Consider the following 18453-nt stretch of genomic DNA (forward strand, 5'->3'; position numbering starts at 1 on the left):
CAGTTCTGTGGTGACCTAGAATCCTATTTTCGACGTCTCCGACTCAAGGAATATTTCCAACATACCTCTGAACAACATACTAATCCACAGAGACCTCCCTACCAACACTACAAAAAGAAGGATTCTAGGTGGACTCCTCCTGAAGGTCGAGACAGCAGACTGGACTTCTACATAGAGTGCTTCCACCAATGTGCACGGGCTGAATTTGTGGAAAAGCAGCATCACTTGCCCCATAACCTCAGCCGTGTGGAACACAATGCCATCCACAGGCTTAGAAACAACTCTGACATCGTAATCAAAAAGGCTGACAAAGGAGGTGCTGTTGTCATCATGAATAGGTCGGAATAGGAACAAGAGGCTGCTTGGCAGCTCTCCAACACCACTTTCTACAAGCCATTACCCTCTGATCCCACTGAGAGTTACCAAAATAAACTACAGCATTTGCTCAAGAAACTCCCTGAAAAAAGCACAAGATCAAATCCGCACAGACACACCCCTGGAACCCCGACCTGGGATATTCTATCTACTACCCAAGATCCATAAACCTGGAAATCCTGGGCACCCTATCATCTCAGGCATTGGCACCCTGACAGCAGGATTGTCTGGCTATGTAGACTCCCTCCTCAGGCCCTACGCTACCAGCACTCCCAGCTACCTTCGAGACACCACTGACTTCCTGAGGAAACTACAATCCATCGGTGATCTTCCTGATAACACAATCCTGGCCACTATGGATGTAGAAGCCCTCTACACCAACACTCCACACAAAGATGGACTACAAGCCATCAAGAACACTATCCCCAATAATGTCACGGCTAACCTGGTGGCTGAACTTTGTGACTTTGTCCTTACCCATAACTATTTTACATTTGGGGACAATGTATACCTTCAAATCAGCAGCACTGCTATGGGTACCCGCATGGCCCCACAGTATGCCAACATTTTTATGGCTGGCTTAGAACAACGCTTCCTCAGTTCTCGTCCCCTAACGCCCCTACTCTACTTGCGCTATATTGATGACATCTTCATCATCTGGACCTATGGAAAAGAAGCCCTTGTGGAATTCCACCATGATTTCAACAATTTCCATCCCACCATCAATCTCAGCCTGGTCCAGTCCACACAAGAGATCCACTTCCTGGACACTACAGTGCTAATAAACGATGGTCACAGAACCACCACCCTATACCAGAAACCTCCTGACCGCTATTCCTACCTACATGCCTCCAGCTTTCACCCTGACCACACCACACGATCCATTGTCTACAGCCAAGCTCTGCGATACAACCGCATTTGCTCCAACCCCTCAGACAGAGACAAACACCTACAAGATCTCCATCAAGCATTCTTACAACTACAATACCACCTGTAGAAGTGAAGAAACAGATTGATAGAGCCAGAAGAGTTCCCAGAAGTCACCTACTACAGGACAGGCCTAACAAAGAAAATAACAGAACGCCACTAGCAGTCACCTTCAGCCCCCAACTAAAACCCCTCCAATGCATTATTAAGGATCTACAACCTATCCTGAAGGATGACCCAACACTCTCACAAATCTTGGGAGACAGGCCAGTCCTTGCCTACAGACAACCCCCCAACCTGAAGCAAATACTCACCAGCAACCACATACCACACAACAGAACCACTAACCCAGGAACCTATCCTTGCAACAAAGCCCGTTGCAAACTGTGCCCACATAACTATTCAGGGGACACCATCACAGGGCCTAATCACATCAGCCACACTATCAGAGGCTCGTTCACCTGCACATCCACCAATGTGATATATGCCATCATGTGCCAGCAATGCCCCTCTGCCATGTACATTGGTCAAACTGGACAGTTTCTACGTTAAAAGAATAAATGGACACAAATCAGATGTCAAGAATTATAACATTCATAAACCAGTCGGAGAACACTTCAATCTCTCTGGTCACGTGATTACAGACATGAAAGTTGCGATATTACAACAAAAAAAACTTCAAATCCAGACTCCAGCGAGAGACTGCTGAATTGGAATTAATTTGCAAATTGGATACAATTAGCTTAGGCTTGAATAGAGACTGGGAGTGGCTAAGTCATTATGCAAGGTAACCTATTTCCCCTTGTTTTTTCCTACCCCCTCCCCCCCCCAGACGTTCTTGTTAAACCCTGGATTTGTGCTGGAAATGGCCGACCTTGATTATCATACACATTGTAAGGAGAGTGGTCACTTTAGATAAGCTATTACCAGCAGGAGAGTGGGGGGGACGACGTATTTTTTCATGCTTTGTGTGTATAAAAAGATCTTCTACACTTTCCACAGTATGCATCTGATGAAGTGAGCTGTAGCTCACGAAAGCTTATGCTCAAATAAATTGGTTAGTCTCTAAGGTGCCACAAGTACTCCTTTTTCTTTTTGCGAATACAGACTAACACGGCTGTTACTCTGAAACCTCTCAGGAGGAGAGCATCTCTATGCTCATCTTTCCTCAAGTATGAGGCAGCCATTTTTTTGGGGGGGTGTGGGGTTAAGCAGTTCTGAGGGCTGGTTTGCCTTAGGCAGAGTACAGGGATTTGCATACTTTCTGACTATGTGTAAAGTAACACTCAGCCATTCTCTACTGCCCTCCATCTCAAGATTTCAAAACTCCAACCGGCAGCTGCCACCCTCTGAGCAGGGCTAGTATTATCCCCATTTTACTGATGGGTAAACTGAGGCACAGCAGTTAAAGTGTTCTGCCCAAGATCACTCTCCAAGTCCATAGTAGAGTCAGGTGCAGAATGTAGGTCTCTTGAATCTCAGTCAGACAAGAGCAGGCATGCATTCCACAATTTATCCATCCACTGAAGTGCAAAGAATTGTACAACTAAGAAATAAGTATATATTCACAGATCACAAATACCTGGCATCCCTGCGGGAAGGCAGAGATTCCCATTTCAGTACAGGAGAAAATTTAGTTAGCGGTTGCAATCCTGAAAGGAAAAAAGGTTTGAATTTGAAAAGTTTCTTTCCACAAAAGATACTTACTTTAAAATACAACTCAACTCCTCCTCTCCCCACGCAAACTTCTTGTTAAAGGCATTGTAATAATAGCACTTCGACCTCTGATAACAGGGCAAGACATAATTATGCCATGGGTGTGTATGCAGACAGACCAAAGTTAGCTTTTCTTCTTACTTCTACAAAAAGAAGGTTCTCAGACATACGTCACATCTGCCCCCTAGTGGATGTACTGTAGCTAAAGTACAGAAAAAGCTACCTTCCTAGAACATGAAAGCCGCACAATTCATGTTAAAATAAAGAATCACGAGGACATGCAGATGTTCAGGTTCTGAGTGCCACATTCACTTGGCCATGCTCTATCATAGTCTGCATGTTAGTATGTGCAGGGAGAAGCATGGCCCTTTTCAATCTGGGAGCCTATTCTCAGTCCCAGCTTTCCTTATTTCACCGAGACACACAAGGTGGGAGAGGGAATATCTTTTATGGGACCAACTTCTGGTGGTGAATGAGACAAGCTTTGGAGCTAAACAGAGCTCTTCTTTGGGACTGGGAATGGTGCCTGAAGAAGAGCTCTGTGTAGTTCAAAAGTTCTCTCTCTCACCAACAGATGTTGGTCCAATAAAAAAAAATATTGCTTCCCCCACCTTGTCTCTCTAAAATCCTGGGGGCCAACACAGCTACAGCAACACTGCAAACGGCCTATTTTACCCCATACTGATGTTAACATTGTCAGAAGTTCTGCCACAGACCAGACTGGATGTGTAGTGTGGCCAAGTTAGCGTTGCTGCAGAAGCTTAACTCTCACATTCCTAACTCTTCTCCTTGGGTTGCAGTAAGGTCCTATTATTCCATCTCATACTTGGGTTAAAAAGGGAAAAAACTGGGCAAGCCTGTGTTTTAATAAGGTTAGCATTTAAAAGGGTCAAGCTAGGTTTTGAGATCCATGCCTTACCAAGGTGAATTGGGAGGCAGGGACTAGAGTTCACCCCTCATTCGAGATGAGCTCCCACCTTTGCTACCATACTGTTTGGCTGAGACAGATTTATGCAAAGGTGCAGCAATTGCCCTGGTCAAGGTGGTCAGAGATCTGCTCCTTTCTCTGACAAAGGAGGTGCCCCCTAGCTCTCCCCCACCCACCTGGCTGGGTCTCTCCACTGTCTGACACTGTTGATCAAAGTATCTCCTCTTCCACTGCCCCTCTTTCCCAAGAGTCTGTATGTGTGCTGTTCTCTCCCAGTGCCCCAACTTAGCAAGCCATCCCTAGTGAGCAATGCTCGTAAGCAAGTGCTGAAAGCAGAGCCCAAAAGCCCCACTCATCTTGGTGGGACTTGTGCACTTGCTTGAAATGAAGGCCGTGTGTTAGCACTGGGGCCTTGCTGGCAACACCACCAATCTTGCCTCTCACCCAGTTGTTGATGGCTCATGGTTCCATTCTCCTTCCTCCCTCTCCTGATAATCTTACCTTCTTCCAGGACTTCAGTTGCTCTTTCCACTCCAGTAATTGCCAAATTCACCTCTCTACCACCAATCTGTCCCTCTCCCTCCAGTCTCACATGTCTAGCTGCCTCCAACATCTCTTGTTGGACGTCCACACCCCACCTACAGATGGTCGCTCCTGACCTGAACTACTCTCTGCCCCCAGCCTCTTTCTCCAAGAGCCACCTCACAGCTGTTGTTCTTGTTGTAGGCCCACAGCCCCAGCTCAGTTGTTGGGTTGCCTTTCCCTTCCTCATGTATCTAGTCTCTCTCTAGGGCCTTCTGAATTTCTCCAAAATCCAACTGTCATCCCTCACCCCACTATTAAAATGTCTCCATGCCCCCAGTCATCTCTCTACTAGATTACTGCACCTTTCTGTCTGGCAGCACCATTCTCGATGGACAGGAGTGATAAGAGGCAATCATCTCCCTGCATCACATTCTCTTTCAATCCCTCTGTTAGCTTCCTACTGCATCAGATCAGAGCTCCTCAGCCTCCCAAGGCCATGCTTAATCTCGGTGCCCTTCCCAGCCGTTGCCCTCCTACGCTCAATTCTCATTTCCACTATCTGTATGCTGGTCCGGGCACCTTTCTCTCTTTGTCCACCCTGGTTGATACCTTCCACCATGCATGGAACTCCGTCCACATTCGTCTCCTTTGGTTTAGTACATAAAACACAAGAAAGAGCCCATCACCGAGGCCCCCAGCTCCAGGGAGGGTACGGATTTTTTTTCCATGGTCTCCTTATTTCAACATGTCGTAACAAAGTTCCTCCTCTGCTTTGGTGGGTCCTGCACTTTTTGGCGGATTTGCTCACCTCAGAGGTTCACGGCAGCCCTCAGTTTGGCTGCTTCTGCTACAGGCTCAAACCTGCTGTTCACTCAGCTAACCTCATCACTGGCCAGCATGGGGGAAAATGGAGAACAATCTCTGCAGTCTCTGTTGTCCCACCTAGTGGGTCGGAGACAGGCCAGATCCCTTTCTAAATTAGACCTTCCCTTCTGGTGTTGCTCACAGACCAGGTCAACTCCTCCTGTGTCCAATCAGGAATTGGGGGGAACCCAGGCCTGCCCTCTACACCGGGTTCCAGCCCAGGGCCCTGTGGATAGTAGCTGTCTACATCTCTTCTATTAGCTGCATGACAGCTACAACTCCAACTCCCTGGGCTACTTCCCCATGGCTTCCCCCCAGCATCTTCTTTATCCTCACCGCAGGATCTTCCTCCTGAAGCCTGATCATGCTTGTACTCCTCAGTCCTCCAGCAGCACACCTCTCTCACTCCTTGCACACCCTCCACTAACTGATGGGAGGTCCTTTTTAAACCAGGTGTCCTGATTAGTCTGCCTGCCATAATTGATTCTAGTATGTTCTTAATTGGCTCCAGGTGTCTTAATTAGTGTGCCTGTTTTAATTGGTTCTAGAAGGTTCCTGATTGCTCTAGTGCAGCCCCTGCTCTGGTTACTCAGGGAACAGAAAACTATTCATCCAGTGCCCAGTACATTTGCCTTCTACCAGACTCCTGTACCCCACTGGTCTGGGTCTGTCACAATATGTTTAGGGTCAGAACCCTGTATCTGGTGTTACCAGCTGAAGTCAAGCCGGGCACGGATTAGAATGTGGTTCCAGGTTATGCAGACTGCAGTTCAGCACAGACACTATTTAAAAATTGCCCTGGATCATAAACATCCCCAAATGATTTGTTGTATTGGCCCTCAAACCAGCATCTCCCCGCAGCCTAGGTGCTCCCACTGCTTGCAGGAAGGAATCCGCACTATAGAAGGAATGCTCTTCCTCAGGTGAGTCCTGCCACAGCGGGGTGATGATGTCGACTCAGTGAGCTAGGAGTACTCATGAGAACAGGGAAAGAGGAGAGCTACTTATAGAATCATAGAATATCAGGGCTGGAAGGGACCTCAGGAGGTCATCTAGTACAACCCCCTGCTCAAAGAAGGACCAATCTCCAACTAAATCATCCCAGCCAGGGCTTTGTCAAGCCTGACCTTAAAAATATCTAAGGAAGGAGATTCCATCACCTCCCTAGGTAACGCATTCCAGTGCTTCACCACCCTCCTAGTGAAAAAGTTTTTCCTAATATCCAACCTAAACCTCCCCCACTGTCACTTGAGACCATTACTCCTTGTTCTGTCATCAGCTACCACTAAGAACAGTTTAGAGGTAGTTGAAAGCAGCTGTCAGATCCCCCCTCATTCTTTTCTTCCGCAGACTAAACAATCCCAGTTCCCTCAGCCTCTCCTCATAAGTCATCTGTTCCAGTCCCCTAATCATTTTTGTTGCCCTCTGCTGGACTCTTTCCAATTTTTCCACATCCTTCGTGTAGTGTGGGGCCCAAAACTGGACACAGTACTCCAGATGAGGCCTCACCAATGTCGAATAGAGGGGAACGATCACGTCCCTTGATCTGCTGGCAATGCCCCTACATATACATCCCAAAATGCCATTGGCCTTCTTGGCAACAAGGGCACACGGTTGACTCATATCCAGCTTCTCGTCCACTGTAACCCCTAGTCATTTTCTGCAGAACTGCTGCCGAGCCATTCGGTCCCTAGTCTGTTGCGGTGCATGGGATTTTTCCGTCCTAAGTGCAGGACTCATCCACTTGTCGAATGAACATTCTGCTTTTATTGGATTTCTCAGTGAGCTCATGCGTCCCGTTTCAAAAGGTACATGCCACAGGGGAAAGCTTCACCCATGAAGAAGTGTGGTTGGCTGGTTTTGAGAAGACCACAACTTCCCTTGAGAGTCCATTCCACAGATTGATACACCTCACCATGAGGAACTTCCCCGGTCAACCAGCTATATTAAACTTTCCTTTCTTCCTATTACTATTTGTACTTCCATATATAGTCGTCCTCCCTCCATGGTATTCAGACCCCGCAAATATTTGTAGACTGCTCAGTCCTCATCACTTCACCAAGAGATCCATAATTAGCTCTTCTTCTCTCAAATTAATCCTCCCGCCCCCTTCCCTTATCCCTCCCCCCCTTTGTTGTAATTCTATGTTCTTGGCTGCATGCTGGGACACACTCAGGCTGTTCTGGGTCAGAAAGCAGAGATAGGGCCAGGAGCTCTGATCTGGTCACAGACCGCACAGCCGTGAGTTGAGTCACTGTTAGAGCTGGATGCTGCACTAGTGGCAGAGGTTGGGCAGGGCTGCTTTCAACAGACAGTTTATCTGGGGTGGTATATTGAAAACTCTTAAAAGTGTAGCTATCACTTTAAATTTTATGGAGACTTCCTGGTCCTGCTTGCAGGTTAGGGGGCTCTGTAGGAAGCCTGTGTTTTGTTACTTTAGCAGTCAGTCTGCAAAGAACCAGCTTAGAGCAAAGTGGGTGGGTTGTTCCTCTCTACCTTAAGGAGCAACCTGCTTTGTCTCTCTCTCTGCTTTGGGTTCTTGTGCGTTAGGGTTCTGCATTTTAAGATATACAGTCATTCTTTCTGGAATATTGCAACATAACATTTTTCCCCATCTAATTTCTCTGTTTGTATGCTGTGAACATAACAGCTTGTATGGCAGAGATGTAGAGCTATTCCTCCCCTTTTGTGCTGCTGTCCTATTAGGCCCTTAGTCCCACACATTTTCGCTCTCACCACCTTCTTTATCTGTAGCCGTGGATCAATGTGGCCACTCAGCTGACTAGGTCTTCACCATGCACTGCTCCCTCACCTTTATTGCCAATGTCTCCCTGTCTAACGGTCTCTCAGCATCACTCACCTGCCCCTTCCTCCTCACGCTGGTTCCATCTCTCTCTATGTCTACCCCGCCTCATTCTCATGCCGGTCAGCTCAGGCACTGGTTCCTACTCTGTGTTCTTCCCTAGCGGGAGTCCATCCCACCAGTACCCTACCCTCGGCTAAACCCCAACAACCACCTTTCCTCTTGCAGGAATCCCATGGCCATATCGACTTCCCCAACAATGAGTTTACATGCCTCCTCTAGCGCTGCCATTTTCCTGGCCCAGCACCTGTACTTCTCCATCCTCAGAGGCCTCCAGAGATCTCTCTCCTCAGCTCCAACTCCCTGCGTAAACCTAGAGCTGGACAGGAATCTTCTGACAAAACACTTGTCAGAAAATGCCTGTTCACTGAAACCAAAATGTTGTAAGAAAACACTTTGGTTTCGCCAAACTGTAGCCAAACCACAGGCTGAGTCCCAGCAAATTTCTCCCTGGTTTATGGTCACCTCCCCTGGGGGGAGGCCTGCTGCTCCAGGGCCAGGATGCCCCAGCTTGAACCAGGGCTCTTAAGGCCTAGGGTCTCTGCTCTGTGGCAGGGGCAGCTCAAGGAGTCTCTCACAAGGCAGGGGCAGCTGGCTGCTGTTCCATGAAAATAAAATAAATGTAACCCCTTTGGGGTTGAGAGAGCATGGCCCCTTTAAATTTTTTTTCCTAGGGGAGAGGGGGAGCAGTAAGAGAAAAGAGGGAAACCCAGGGGCATGGCTCTGGAGCTAGGGAGAGAGAAGGGCTGCAGCCTGGAGACCCAGGATGAAGTGAAGCAGAAAGAACCTGCCTGGGAAGGACAGGGCCACCGGTGGGGGACACCCCAGGACAGGAGCCCGGAGCACTATGTCAGGGAGGAATCACCTAAGGAGGACAGGCTGTGGGGCTTGAGTACTGGGGCTTGTGACTGCACTGGGAATAAGGAGGGAGGCTGTAGCTAGTTAAGTGCGGGAGGTGATCGCTCTGTGTGGCTTGGCACAGAGTAGCAGAAGAGGGCACCGAAGAGGTTTGTTGGGGAAAGTTCACGGGCGCCAAAGACGACCAGGAGCACCCAAGACCTACCACTGAACTGGAACTTTGCTCAGGACTCCTGAACTGTGTGTGCAGACACACTGCTTAGTGTCTGCCCTTTCAGACTGTGCTACCACTGGGCCTGAGGGGCCTTGGTTTGGATGCAACCCTGTTCTACTGCTTCCCCTATACTTCCCCTGGTTGTTTTTCTCCTCTCATCCCTCTGTAAATAAATATTTCCCTTTGTTATACTTATTGTGCTTTTCCTGTGGGTGTGTGTGTTCACTCTGGGGGGTTTGAAACAGGTGCCCCTGGGGTGGAAGGGATTTTTCCTGCTGCATTCCTGCATGCGCCATGTCTTGGCCAGAGCTGCCTGCAGAGCAGACTCCATCTTGGTCACGAGGGCACTAAAAAAAATGGTTGTTTTTTTTCCAAAGCAATTTTGGGGGGGAATTTCCTTTGCATGGGAAATTCTGACATTTCTAGTTTTTGTTCTGAATCTGAACAAAATAGTTTTTGAAATGTCAGATGTTTCCATTCAATGGAAATTCCAAGTTGACAAAAATCTACCTAATGCCCCCCATCTCACCACCATCCCTCTAATTTTTCAAGTATAAAATGACCAAATTCCAACAGGTCCCTCCTACCTACAATATTCTCTCCCACCTCCCGTCACAGGTAGATTCCTCTCTTTAAACCCACACACCCAATACTTCTCCAGGATTCAATATTATCCATCTACAACTAAAATTTGTCCATCCCTCATCACCATCAGCACGGGTTTAGAGTAGACTACTACTACTACCTCATCCTCTGCAGTCACGAACACTGCAATTTTGCTCCCATCCAGTCCATTAAAAATGCTGCTACTAAGATAATCTTCTTGGCTTGTCACCTCTTCTTTCTTTCCCCTTTCTCCATGGCACCACACCCAAATGGATAGTCTTCAGCTTTAGGGCCTTCCTGGCCAATCCCCTCCCTCTCAACAACACATGCCATTGAGCCACTGACTCCTACCTTTGCTCTGCCAATGCCACCAGACTTTTGTGACCTAAGTCCAATTTCTCCTTCTGTGCTTTTGCCCACATAGCCCCTATGATTGGGAAGCTGCCCCTAAAAATCTGCAAATCAAGATATGCTCCTTTCAAATTCCACCATATTGCCTACGGAACCCTCTACAATGGCTCTGTAGCTGGCCTGCCAACACTTCTGTCTATGATGTTAATCACAGTGGTTTACCTTGTCCCTCTCAATCCCATTGGTTATATGCACCTGTTCCCTTGTCCTATGTATTGACTGAGCTCATTAGGGAAGGGACTCGTGTGTGCACAATGCTTAGCGCTCTCCATCGGAGCCTCTAGGTGCTATTGTAGCAAAGGTTTGGTTAGCAATTTGGTGTGCACTTGAGTTAGTGGGACAAAACCCTCAGCCTCATTGTTGAGCACCAATAAAAGAATGTCTTAGTGGAGGGGGCTGGACTGGATGACCTCTTGAGGGCCCTTCCAGCCCTACATTTCTATGATGCCCTGTGATCAGATGCAGCGAGGCCTGCCTTCCTTCCCACTTACCATCCTAGAAACGAACACACACTCGGCAACTCACTTCCTGGCCAATCTGACATCTTGGGAGCATGCTCTGGGAGGCTTAGCTCCCCTGATTGTGTGCAGCTCAGAAACAAACTGGAGGAAATACTCTGGGATTTTGGCTTTTGCAAGATGGTGGAGCTCAGGTTCATCATGGAAGGCTGGGGATGGGCTTTGGCTGTGAGGCCTGAATGTGGCTGTTGAGATGGAAGGGGTGACAAACAGCTAACAAATTAAGCATCTTCTGGATGATCTCTAAGGAACACTGTTTTCTGATGGTGAGGGTGGTGATGATGCGGAAGCTGTGTTGTCAAAAGACAGGGTCACGCACATTGTTCTCCACACTCCTTGCAGGAGAAGAGCTCAAGGATCACAATTGTTTCAACACAGGGGAAAGGGGATGGGATTGTGGTAATCCTGCTCTATCCTGGGGTGTGAAATATTGTTGAATAGCATCATGTGGGCACAAAAAAAAGCCACTGATGTAAAGAAGCCAGCTCAAGTGCCGTTTGACCATCAAAAGAAATGCTTTGGTCTTGTCAACACAACTGGTAGCAGCAGTGGCTTCCCTGAGCCAGTGCTGAGAATGCTTTGGCTGCTAGCATAGGCAGTACCAGAAAGTCTCCAGCTCTGTCAAACCATCCCTGAGACTTGCTTCCACCCTGTCTCACTCTTACGTACTGTACTGGTGAAAAAGAAATTTTTCCCATCTACTCTAGCAGCTAAGCCGTTCCAAAGACTGTCCGCTAGTAACAGATTTCCAAAGCTGGTTAACTTCCTAGTATAGACAGATCCAACCCAAGCATACAGCGCTACAAAATGCAGCCATTTCAATTCAGGCCAGGTCACCGGCACAGAAATGGACGGCTGCTCCCACCCAAAGGAGATGCCTGGGACGTGAGTGTGCTTTCATGTCCAGTTTTATTAGTGTTGCATTAGTACCATAAAATAGTCGATGAGGTTGCGCACATTGCAGTTCGTTCCAAAAAAGGCTATTTACATTTAATTTGTCTTCATATAAAACCTAAAACCCAAACAAAACAACAATGAAACAGATGGACAACTTAGAAATCTACAGTGGTAACATCCCTTCATTTGACATTGTCACATGTGCAGCAAGCATTGCTCAGACTATCTCACACACTAGTGTACCCACACGAGCAAGGTGCTTCCTAAAGAGTGCTCTGAGTAAAGATGCACTGCATGCCAGTCAGACACACTAAGTTCTGGGATTCCTTTTATCCGGCTATACAGAAGGGGAAGCCAACCTGACCGGGATTTTGATGTGCTTCCTTTTAAAGGAATTAATGTCCTGCTACTTGCAAAACTATGGCTCCTCCTCCTCTCTAGCATCAAGTCCTAAAGACTCCACAGAAACCCAGGAGAGCTCATCACTCCCGTGACTTTGCAAGAAACTTGCCAAAGGAGCATCATCAGGGTCTGTGGGAGATGCTGTGCTCAGATGATCACCTCTCACACTGGGCATCCCAGTGAGAAGGTCATACTAGAGTTTTAGCAAGTCTCCACAGTTCTAATGGCCAGGATATGGAAGTGCACTGAATGGAGGGTTTTTAATCATCTCAGCATCTCTAAGCAAACAATATGAAGAAAGAAAACACACCAAGATGTTCCTACTGCCAAGAGCTTTCAGACTTTACATCCTGGGGATCTGAGCTGAAACAAAGCTTCCATCCGAAGTAAGAAGCCCCTGTCTTTTCAGTACTTCAAACTACAGGGAAAGAATACAGGCTCTCTATTGTCACCAAGATGTTTTGCTTACAAGGTTTCAAGGCATCTAGTACTATTTCTTGAACCCTCAAAATGAACGATTCTTAGAATATTTTCTTGATACTAAACACGTGGCCAGACTGATCCGAGATGGTAGCGATAGCTAGCCCAAGACTAACAGGATATACAGGTCAACAAGAGTGTTTTAGAGACATTAATGGAACAATGCTGGTCAGTTTGGTTTTTAGCTGGATCAACCGGCCTACAGGTGGGTATGGCGATTCTATACAAAACCACAAAAACTTCCCATTCTACTACTCCACCCTCAGATCTCCTCTCTAGGACATGACAACAAGGCTTGCCAATAAAAGCAGCAAAATGAAGCCAAGGGGAGGTTGATAAGTATCCTCAAACTAAGGTAATAGAGGAATTTTATACTTACATTTGAGATATAAACTGCTCAATGGGGCTGTTGTTGGGTTGGGCAGAAAAACGTGACTGGATTATATGCAATTGATAACTGCAGGTGAAATTAATGGAAAGTCAGAGGTTAAGTGAATACTGCTGCTCCAGCTGCTGTTTTCTTTAGGGCAAAGAAAAATAAATGCAATTCCAGCAAGCATTCAAAACTAGTAAGGATATTCCCTGGCTTGCCATGGTAGACGTCTGCATTTCATTTAGCCATGGAAGTGTAGAACCAGAGCTCCAGTACTTGGCCAGCCTACTAGGGATGCCTCCTTAGATCCCACCTCCAAGGAAGGGCTGGGGCCAGTCTCCCAAGAGAACACCAGTACAGGGGAATGGCAGCTTTGCCAACAGGAAAGTGCTGGAGTCACAGCTTGGGGCTCCATGGAGCAGTCAGTCAGTATCAAGGCCCGGGTCAGTGTGTAATGGGAATCAAACGGATCTGCTACTACAGTACATTCCTGCAGGAGGCAAGGAGATATCAGCAATCCCAACACAGGTGGGAAACGGGGGGGAAGTTTAAAGGTGACAAGGTGGCATGCAACCAGCTGAAAACTAGGCAGTCAGCTCTCTCCCCACCCCTCTGCCTGTTCACTGCTAGAAATCCAGGGGCCGAAATAAAAGCGACTTCTAGATTTCCAGTTAAAGCAGGCTGATTCAGGCCAATGAGATAAAGCAAATGAGTTTCCTTCGAGTCACACTCTGGTGGAGGTTCGTGCAGGTCTCTTTTCATTATTCCATAAAGAGTTTTAAAACTGGGGCTGTGCAGGGTTTCTTGCTCCATTAGGGTCAGTCTTCTGCACTCATCACCGCGAAGGTGATCATCAGCCCCCTGATATCCTGATGGCCCCTTTCAGAGAACTGAAAGAACAAGAACTGGCACCTCCCCCCCCCCCCCCCCCGGTCAGCTCTGCCACAGGGCGTACAATGGTAGAGTCACAGCAAGCTGGCACACAGCCCAATTCTTCAGAGTGACTTCCTGTGAACCCTGGAATTGGTGGTTGGTGGGAGAGCACCACGTGGGAGACCGGAGCTCAGCTCAGCTCACCCTGAGAGGAGGCTCCTGCCACTGCTTTATCAAAATCATTTCCTATGGAGCAGCACATTGTCTGCAAAGCCCGACTGCTGTAATACTCTGTTACTGCAGAGCTTCAGCGCTCAGACTTCCAGAAAGTTTTCCTAGTGGTCAGGGACGAAGTTAGTTGTGTGAAGAAACTCAGAGAAAGTAACCACTGTATAAAACTTTAACAAACATTCCCAGGGAATCCAGCTCCAACCCTTGGCTATGAGGCAGGGCAGGACCATGACGAACCACCAAGAATGAAGCTTTCCCAAGATCAATGCAGTTCTGCCACCCTAAAAACTCCAGCCTGAGGGTTCAAGGAGGGTTTCCTTGGAAGCCTTGCTACAGCAGAGAGCCCACTGCAGATGGCTGTGCTGCCAAATAGCAGCTTGCCAGAGGTAACAAACTGTGCTGTCTGCAAGTGCATGGGTACCAAGCAGGCAGAAAGTTTTCTGGTGAATTAGATTTCATAAAATGTAATTAAAATAAAGAACTAATCCACATGAAACGTTACACATAGTAAGAAAGGGGGCAACATACATTTGATAGGCAGGAGCCATGAAGTCCCATACTGGCTACTGTTCGTCTCTCTATAGTAGGTTGAAATACAAAGAGGAGCAAAGTGTCAAATCCTTCATTGCCCCGGTAAACAAAGTTATTGCAAATAGCCAGTCTAAGCCTGCCGCAGAGCTGCAGGGGCCATGAAAGTCAGGCAAGGGTCTCTGCCAGCGCTGGTGTAGAATAAGCCGTGGGACTGAAATCAGACTGGATTTCAGTCACTCTACTTACACAGGGAAGAGGGATTTAAGGAAGAATCTGAACTGCTGACTTCATTAAAAGGCTTGTCCTGAGACAACAGCTTCAATAAAGAACACTGATGTGCTCGTGTGCTCATTCTTAAGTTGTGGCTGTCAAGCAACACTGCGCTAACCCAGAGCAAGGCACAAGCCTCCTTGCAAGATCCTACGCGTCAGCCGCCACTATGCTGAAGCTAGAGATTCTTTCTGCTCCTGTTACAAAGCGTTAAAGGGAAAACCTACCCTCTCCTCAGGGCTGCCATAAGCGAGTGAATAGATTACAGTAACCCCCCACCAGCTGCATCAGCGTTCGTGTGCGGATCTGTGCACTGACCTGCCCAGCTTCTCAGAGGAGTGTGCATTGCTGGGCTGCTGAGGACCCTGCCAGTCTGATGAGAGTCAATTCCTGGACATGGCTGAAATTGCACTAGAAAGTTTCTATCTTATTAAACACGTGTCTAAACCAGTAACCTGAGCAGTGAAGGGAAGGTGCATGTACTGTTTGCTCTGCGGATACTCCTCTTCACTGTGAGGGGGAAGAAGGAGGCACTGTTCTCATTTAGGGCCCCGGGCACTCTCACTACCTCAGCAGGGCCGTTAGCTGAACACCCCCCCAGCTGCCCACTGAAGTCCTGCCCAAGTCAACGAAACCCCTCCTGCAGGATGCGCCTTCCTGGGGCGTGACCCACACGCAAGGTGGAATAGGCTCCCCAGCCATTTGCAAATCTTTGTTCAGTCAGTCATTGTCCCAGAACATTTGAACTCTGAAAAATGCTTAACGTATTGCTGTCCCTTTGAGAGGGTGGGGGAAGGAGCCACTCTGGGGATCTCTGAACACAGGCCTGAGCAGTGCAAACGCCTGCCCATGAGACTGGAACCCCCAGGAGGCTCCCTTTATGCAGCTGCACCCTGCTCATTCCAAGGGTGGGGTGTTGGCTCCTCTGCAAAGAAAACAAGCTCTAGCTCCTGAGCCCCTGGGTTTGGCAGCATCTGCATGGAGGCTCCTCCCTGGAGCTGTATTGCCAGGGGAGCCCCACAGATCCAGCCCTGGGACCCCCTGGAGGAGTAGAGCAGGGTTACAGGTAACTTTGCTGTAGTGTAATTCCTTGCAGGGTTGATGGGGGAGGATTTCTGGGCAAAGGCTCCACCCCTGGGAATTTCAGTCCACGTGCGGCTGCCACCAGTGTAGTGTGCACCATGCCTGGTAGAGGAGGGCTTCACTCAACTCCAGGGAGCTAAACCAGGTTAAGCCGGTGGTGAGAAGGATCAGAGCCTTGTTCCTCCAGTTAGAGCACCCTGATGCCCCTTCAGCAGAGCAAAGCTCTGTCCTAAGCTAGGGTAGGATTCCCAGCGAGGAGAGTTGCCGCAGTAGCTCCTACACCACCCACACACCCCGCTGCAAATGTGAGTGGGAGCCAGGGGCTCCAGCAGCTGAGCCTCCTTTGGCTCCAGAGATCCCCTGCTGCTGACACAGCCCTGTAGGGCTACTGACATTGTAAATCAGAGCAACCTTCAGGCTGCTTTAGTATACCCTGGGAATGGACTAGCACTGTGATATTTTAAGGGAAGGGGAAAGGAGAACATACCTAGGTTACAGCTTCCCCCTCGCGAGCTGCAGTAGTGCTCAGGCTGTAGTGGCCAGTGCATTTCACACAGGCACTGGCTGGTTTTGCACAGTAAATCCTTAATCCCTGAATGGTGGGTTCTGCTAGCTGCAAGCTTGTATCCTGCTGGAGTACCTCCTTTCCCATGGAGAGAAGCCCACAGGAAGTACAGGGGCACTGATTGACTCCTCCACCCTCATTTTCTGTGGCAGGCCCCTCAGCCCCTTGCAGGATGGATCCTAAGCCGGCACGTGGCCCAGCTGGCTAAGGGTGCATTGTGCAACACAGGTGCACTGCTGGAGTCAAAGATCTAGAATAGCTGAGAGACCCCTCAGGTGACACAATCCGGGCACGAGGCATTCCAACGCAGTCCAGACAAGCCTAAGTTCTCTGTCTCTGCTGTCAGAGCTGGCTTTGCTACATGGCCTCCTGCCTTGGAAACGGCGGCAGCAGCTCACATGGCTGGAGGGGGCCCCTAAACAAGGGATTCCCATCTGGAGTGTGTGTGTGTGTGTGAGGAATCTTGTACACACTGCCTAGACGAGAGGGCACATTCGGAATGAGGTATGCAGGTGGCGTGTTTGCTGTGAGCTGGTACTTTAAGTGCTTTCACATGCACATGTGCTTTTGCTGTGTGGGTGTGAATGTAGCTGGTGTAAAATGCAGCTGCTCATGTGTAAGGGCTCAAGGAGCACAGGAACTAGCCAGTGGACTAGTGCTTGACTCATTAGACAGCAGCTGATCTTTCCTGCTGTCTTTTTTAGCAACGTAATCAATCTTTTTTAAAAGCATTAAAAATATTTGCACCTGTAAAAATCCATTCTCATGAGAGGCCGGGCAAGGTTTTATTGATGTGCATAATCTGTGTGAAAAACTAAATAGCTACAACCCCACTGAACTGGTGTCCTTCAAATCCAGCTACGGGCTGCAGGGGGCATTGGGATGGGCTTGGTTGGGTTATTGGGATGGACTTGGAGCAATGGGATTCCTAAAACAGACATTTCATACTTTGTATTTCAGTCTCTGCCCAACCTGAATCAGGCACGAGTGTTAACATGCCTGCCCATTTCAGTTGCTGGCCTTAAAACAATGACCCTCTGGCATTTCTTCACTTGTGGAGAATCCCAGGGTTTCCCTCAGTTATTAGCTTGGTTTTTGACAGACAGCGCAATGTATTTCACATTCTTGGTACCTGAACTATTTGGTGGTGAACCAGGCTCTACTTTCTTAATGTGAAGTCTGGGAGGGTAGAGTTAAACATTTTAAAACACTTAATCCTCCCAGTACCTCCCACTCTCCCCTCAAAAACCACTCAAGCCCAATCCAGAACACCCAGCCACAAACACACCGAGGAGGTTTCAGGTTAATAAGCAGTGCAGTTATCCAGCTATCTGCTCTTAAGTTCTCCAGCAGGTCACCCCACTTCTGGAGGTTCTCCTGGTAATTTCCATGTTATCGGTACATCTCTACTTAAGACTGTTTTTTGCTTTGTTCAAGGGGTTTCCTTTCCTTGTAGTAAACTTAAGAATTAATAGAAAAAAGTAATTCAGAAGTAATCCAGGCGCATCTATAAGTAATCTGCAGGAGAGAGCAAGCAGATTTGAGTCAGAGTTGGCATTCAGATTCCTGGCTCCTGGGTGTGCAGTCTCCACACAGGCAGAAAGCCGCCCCGCTGAAAGCAGTTAGAAGTTAGGTTTGGAGTGTCCGAATATGCAGATGGGAAAGTGCTTGACATGGGAGGACCACTGTGCTGCCAGCTGAAAGAACTTCACATCATTCCACTCTACGCCATCAATCAGGACTGCAGGGGAAGAATAGAACAAGGAAGCAGGTCAAAAAGCACCCAGCAAAACAGACACACTGGAGAATCCCTATGCCAGAATTCTATGCCATCACATCATCCTTCCTCAGTCAGTACAGGAAACAGATGCTGCACTGACAGCTAGATAGTAGAAAAATTAGGAAGACGGCCCAGTCAATTCTTCTGCTGCCCTGAAGATCAA

At 48.1% G+C, this 18453-nt stretch overlaps 1 protein-coding gene across 5 annotated transcripts in view; it reads right to left on the reverse strand.

Moving 5' to 3' along the window:
• Positions 1 to 13889: 13889 nt before the first annotated feature.
• The window catches only part of PACS2 (phosphofurin acidic cluster sorting protein 2), a 180179-nt gene continuing 175615 nt past the window's right edge, over positions 13890 to 18453 (reverse strand). For all 5 annotated transcript variants that reach the window (XM_084637745.1, XM_084637744.1, XM_084637746.1 and 2 more), the window contains one exon: positions 13890 to 18251. In XM_084637745.1, the coding sequence (XP_084493871.1) occupies positions 18133 to 18251 (119 nt within the window). In that variant the 3' untranslated portion in view covers positions 13890 to 18132. The remainder of the gene's footprint in view (positions 18252 to 18453) is intronic.

This window comes from Lepidochelys olivacea (assembly GCF_965140295.1).
Source record: "Lepidochelys olivacea isolate rLepOli2 genome assembly, chromosome: 8".
Lineage (NCBI taxonomy): Eukaryota > Metazoa > Chordata > Testudines > Cheloniidae > Lepidochelys > Lepidochelys olivacea.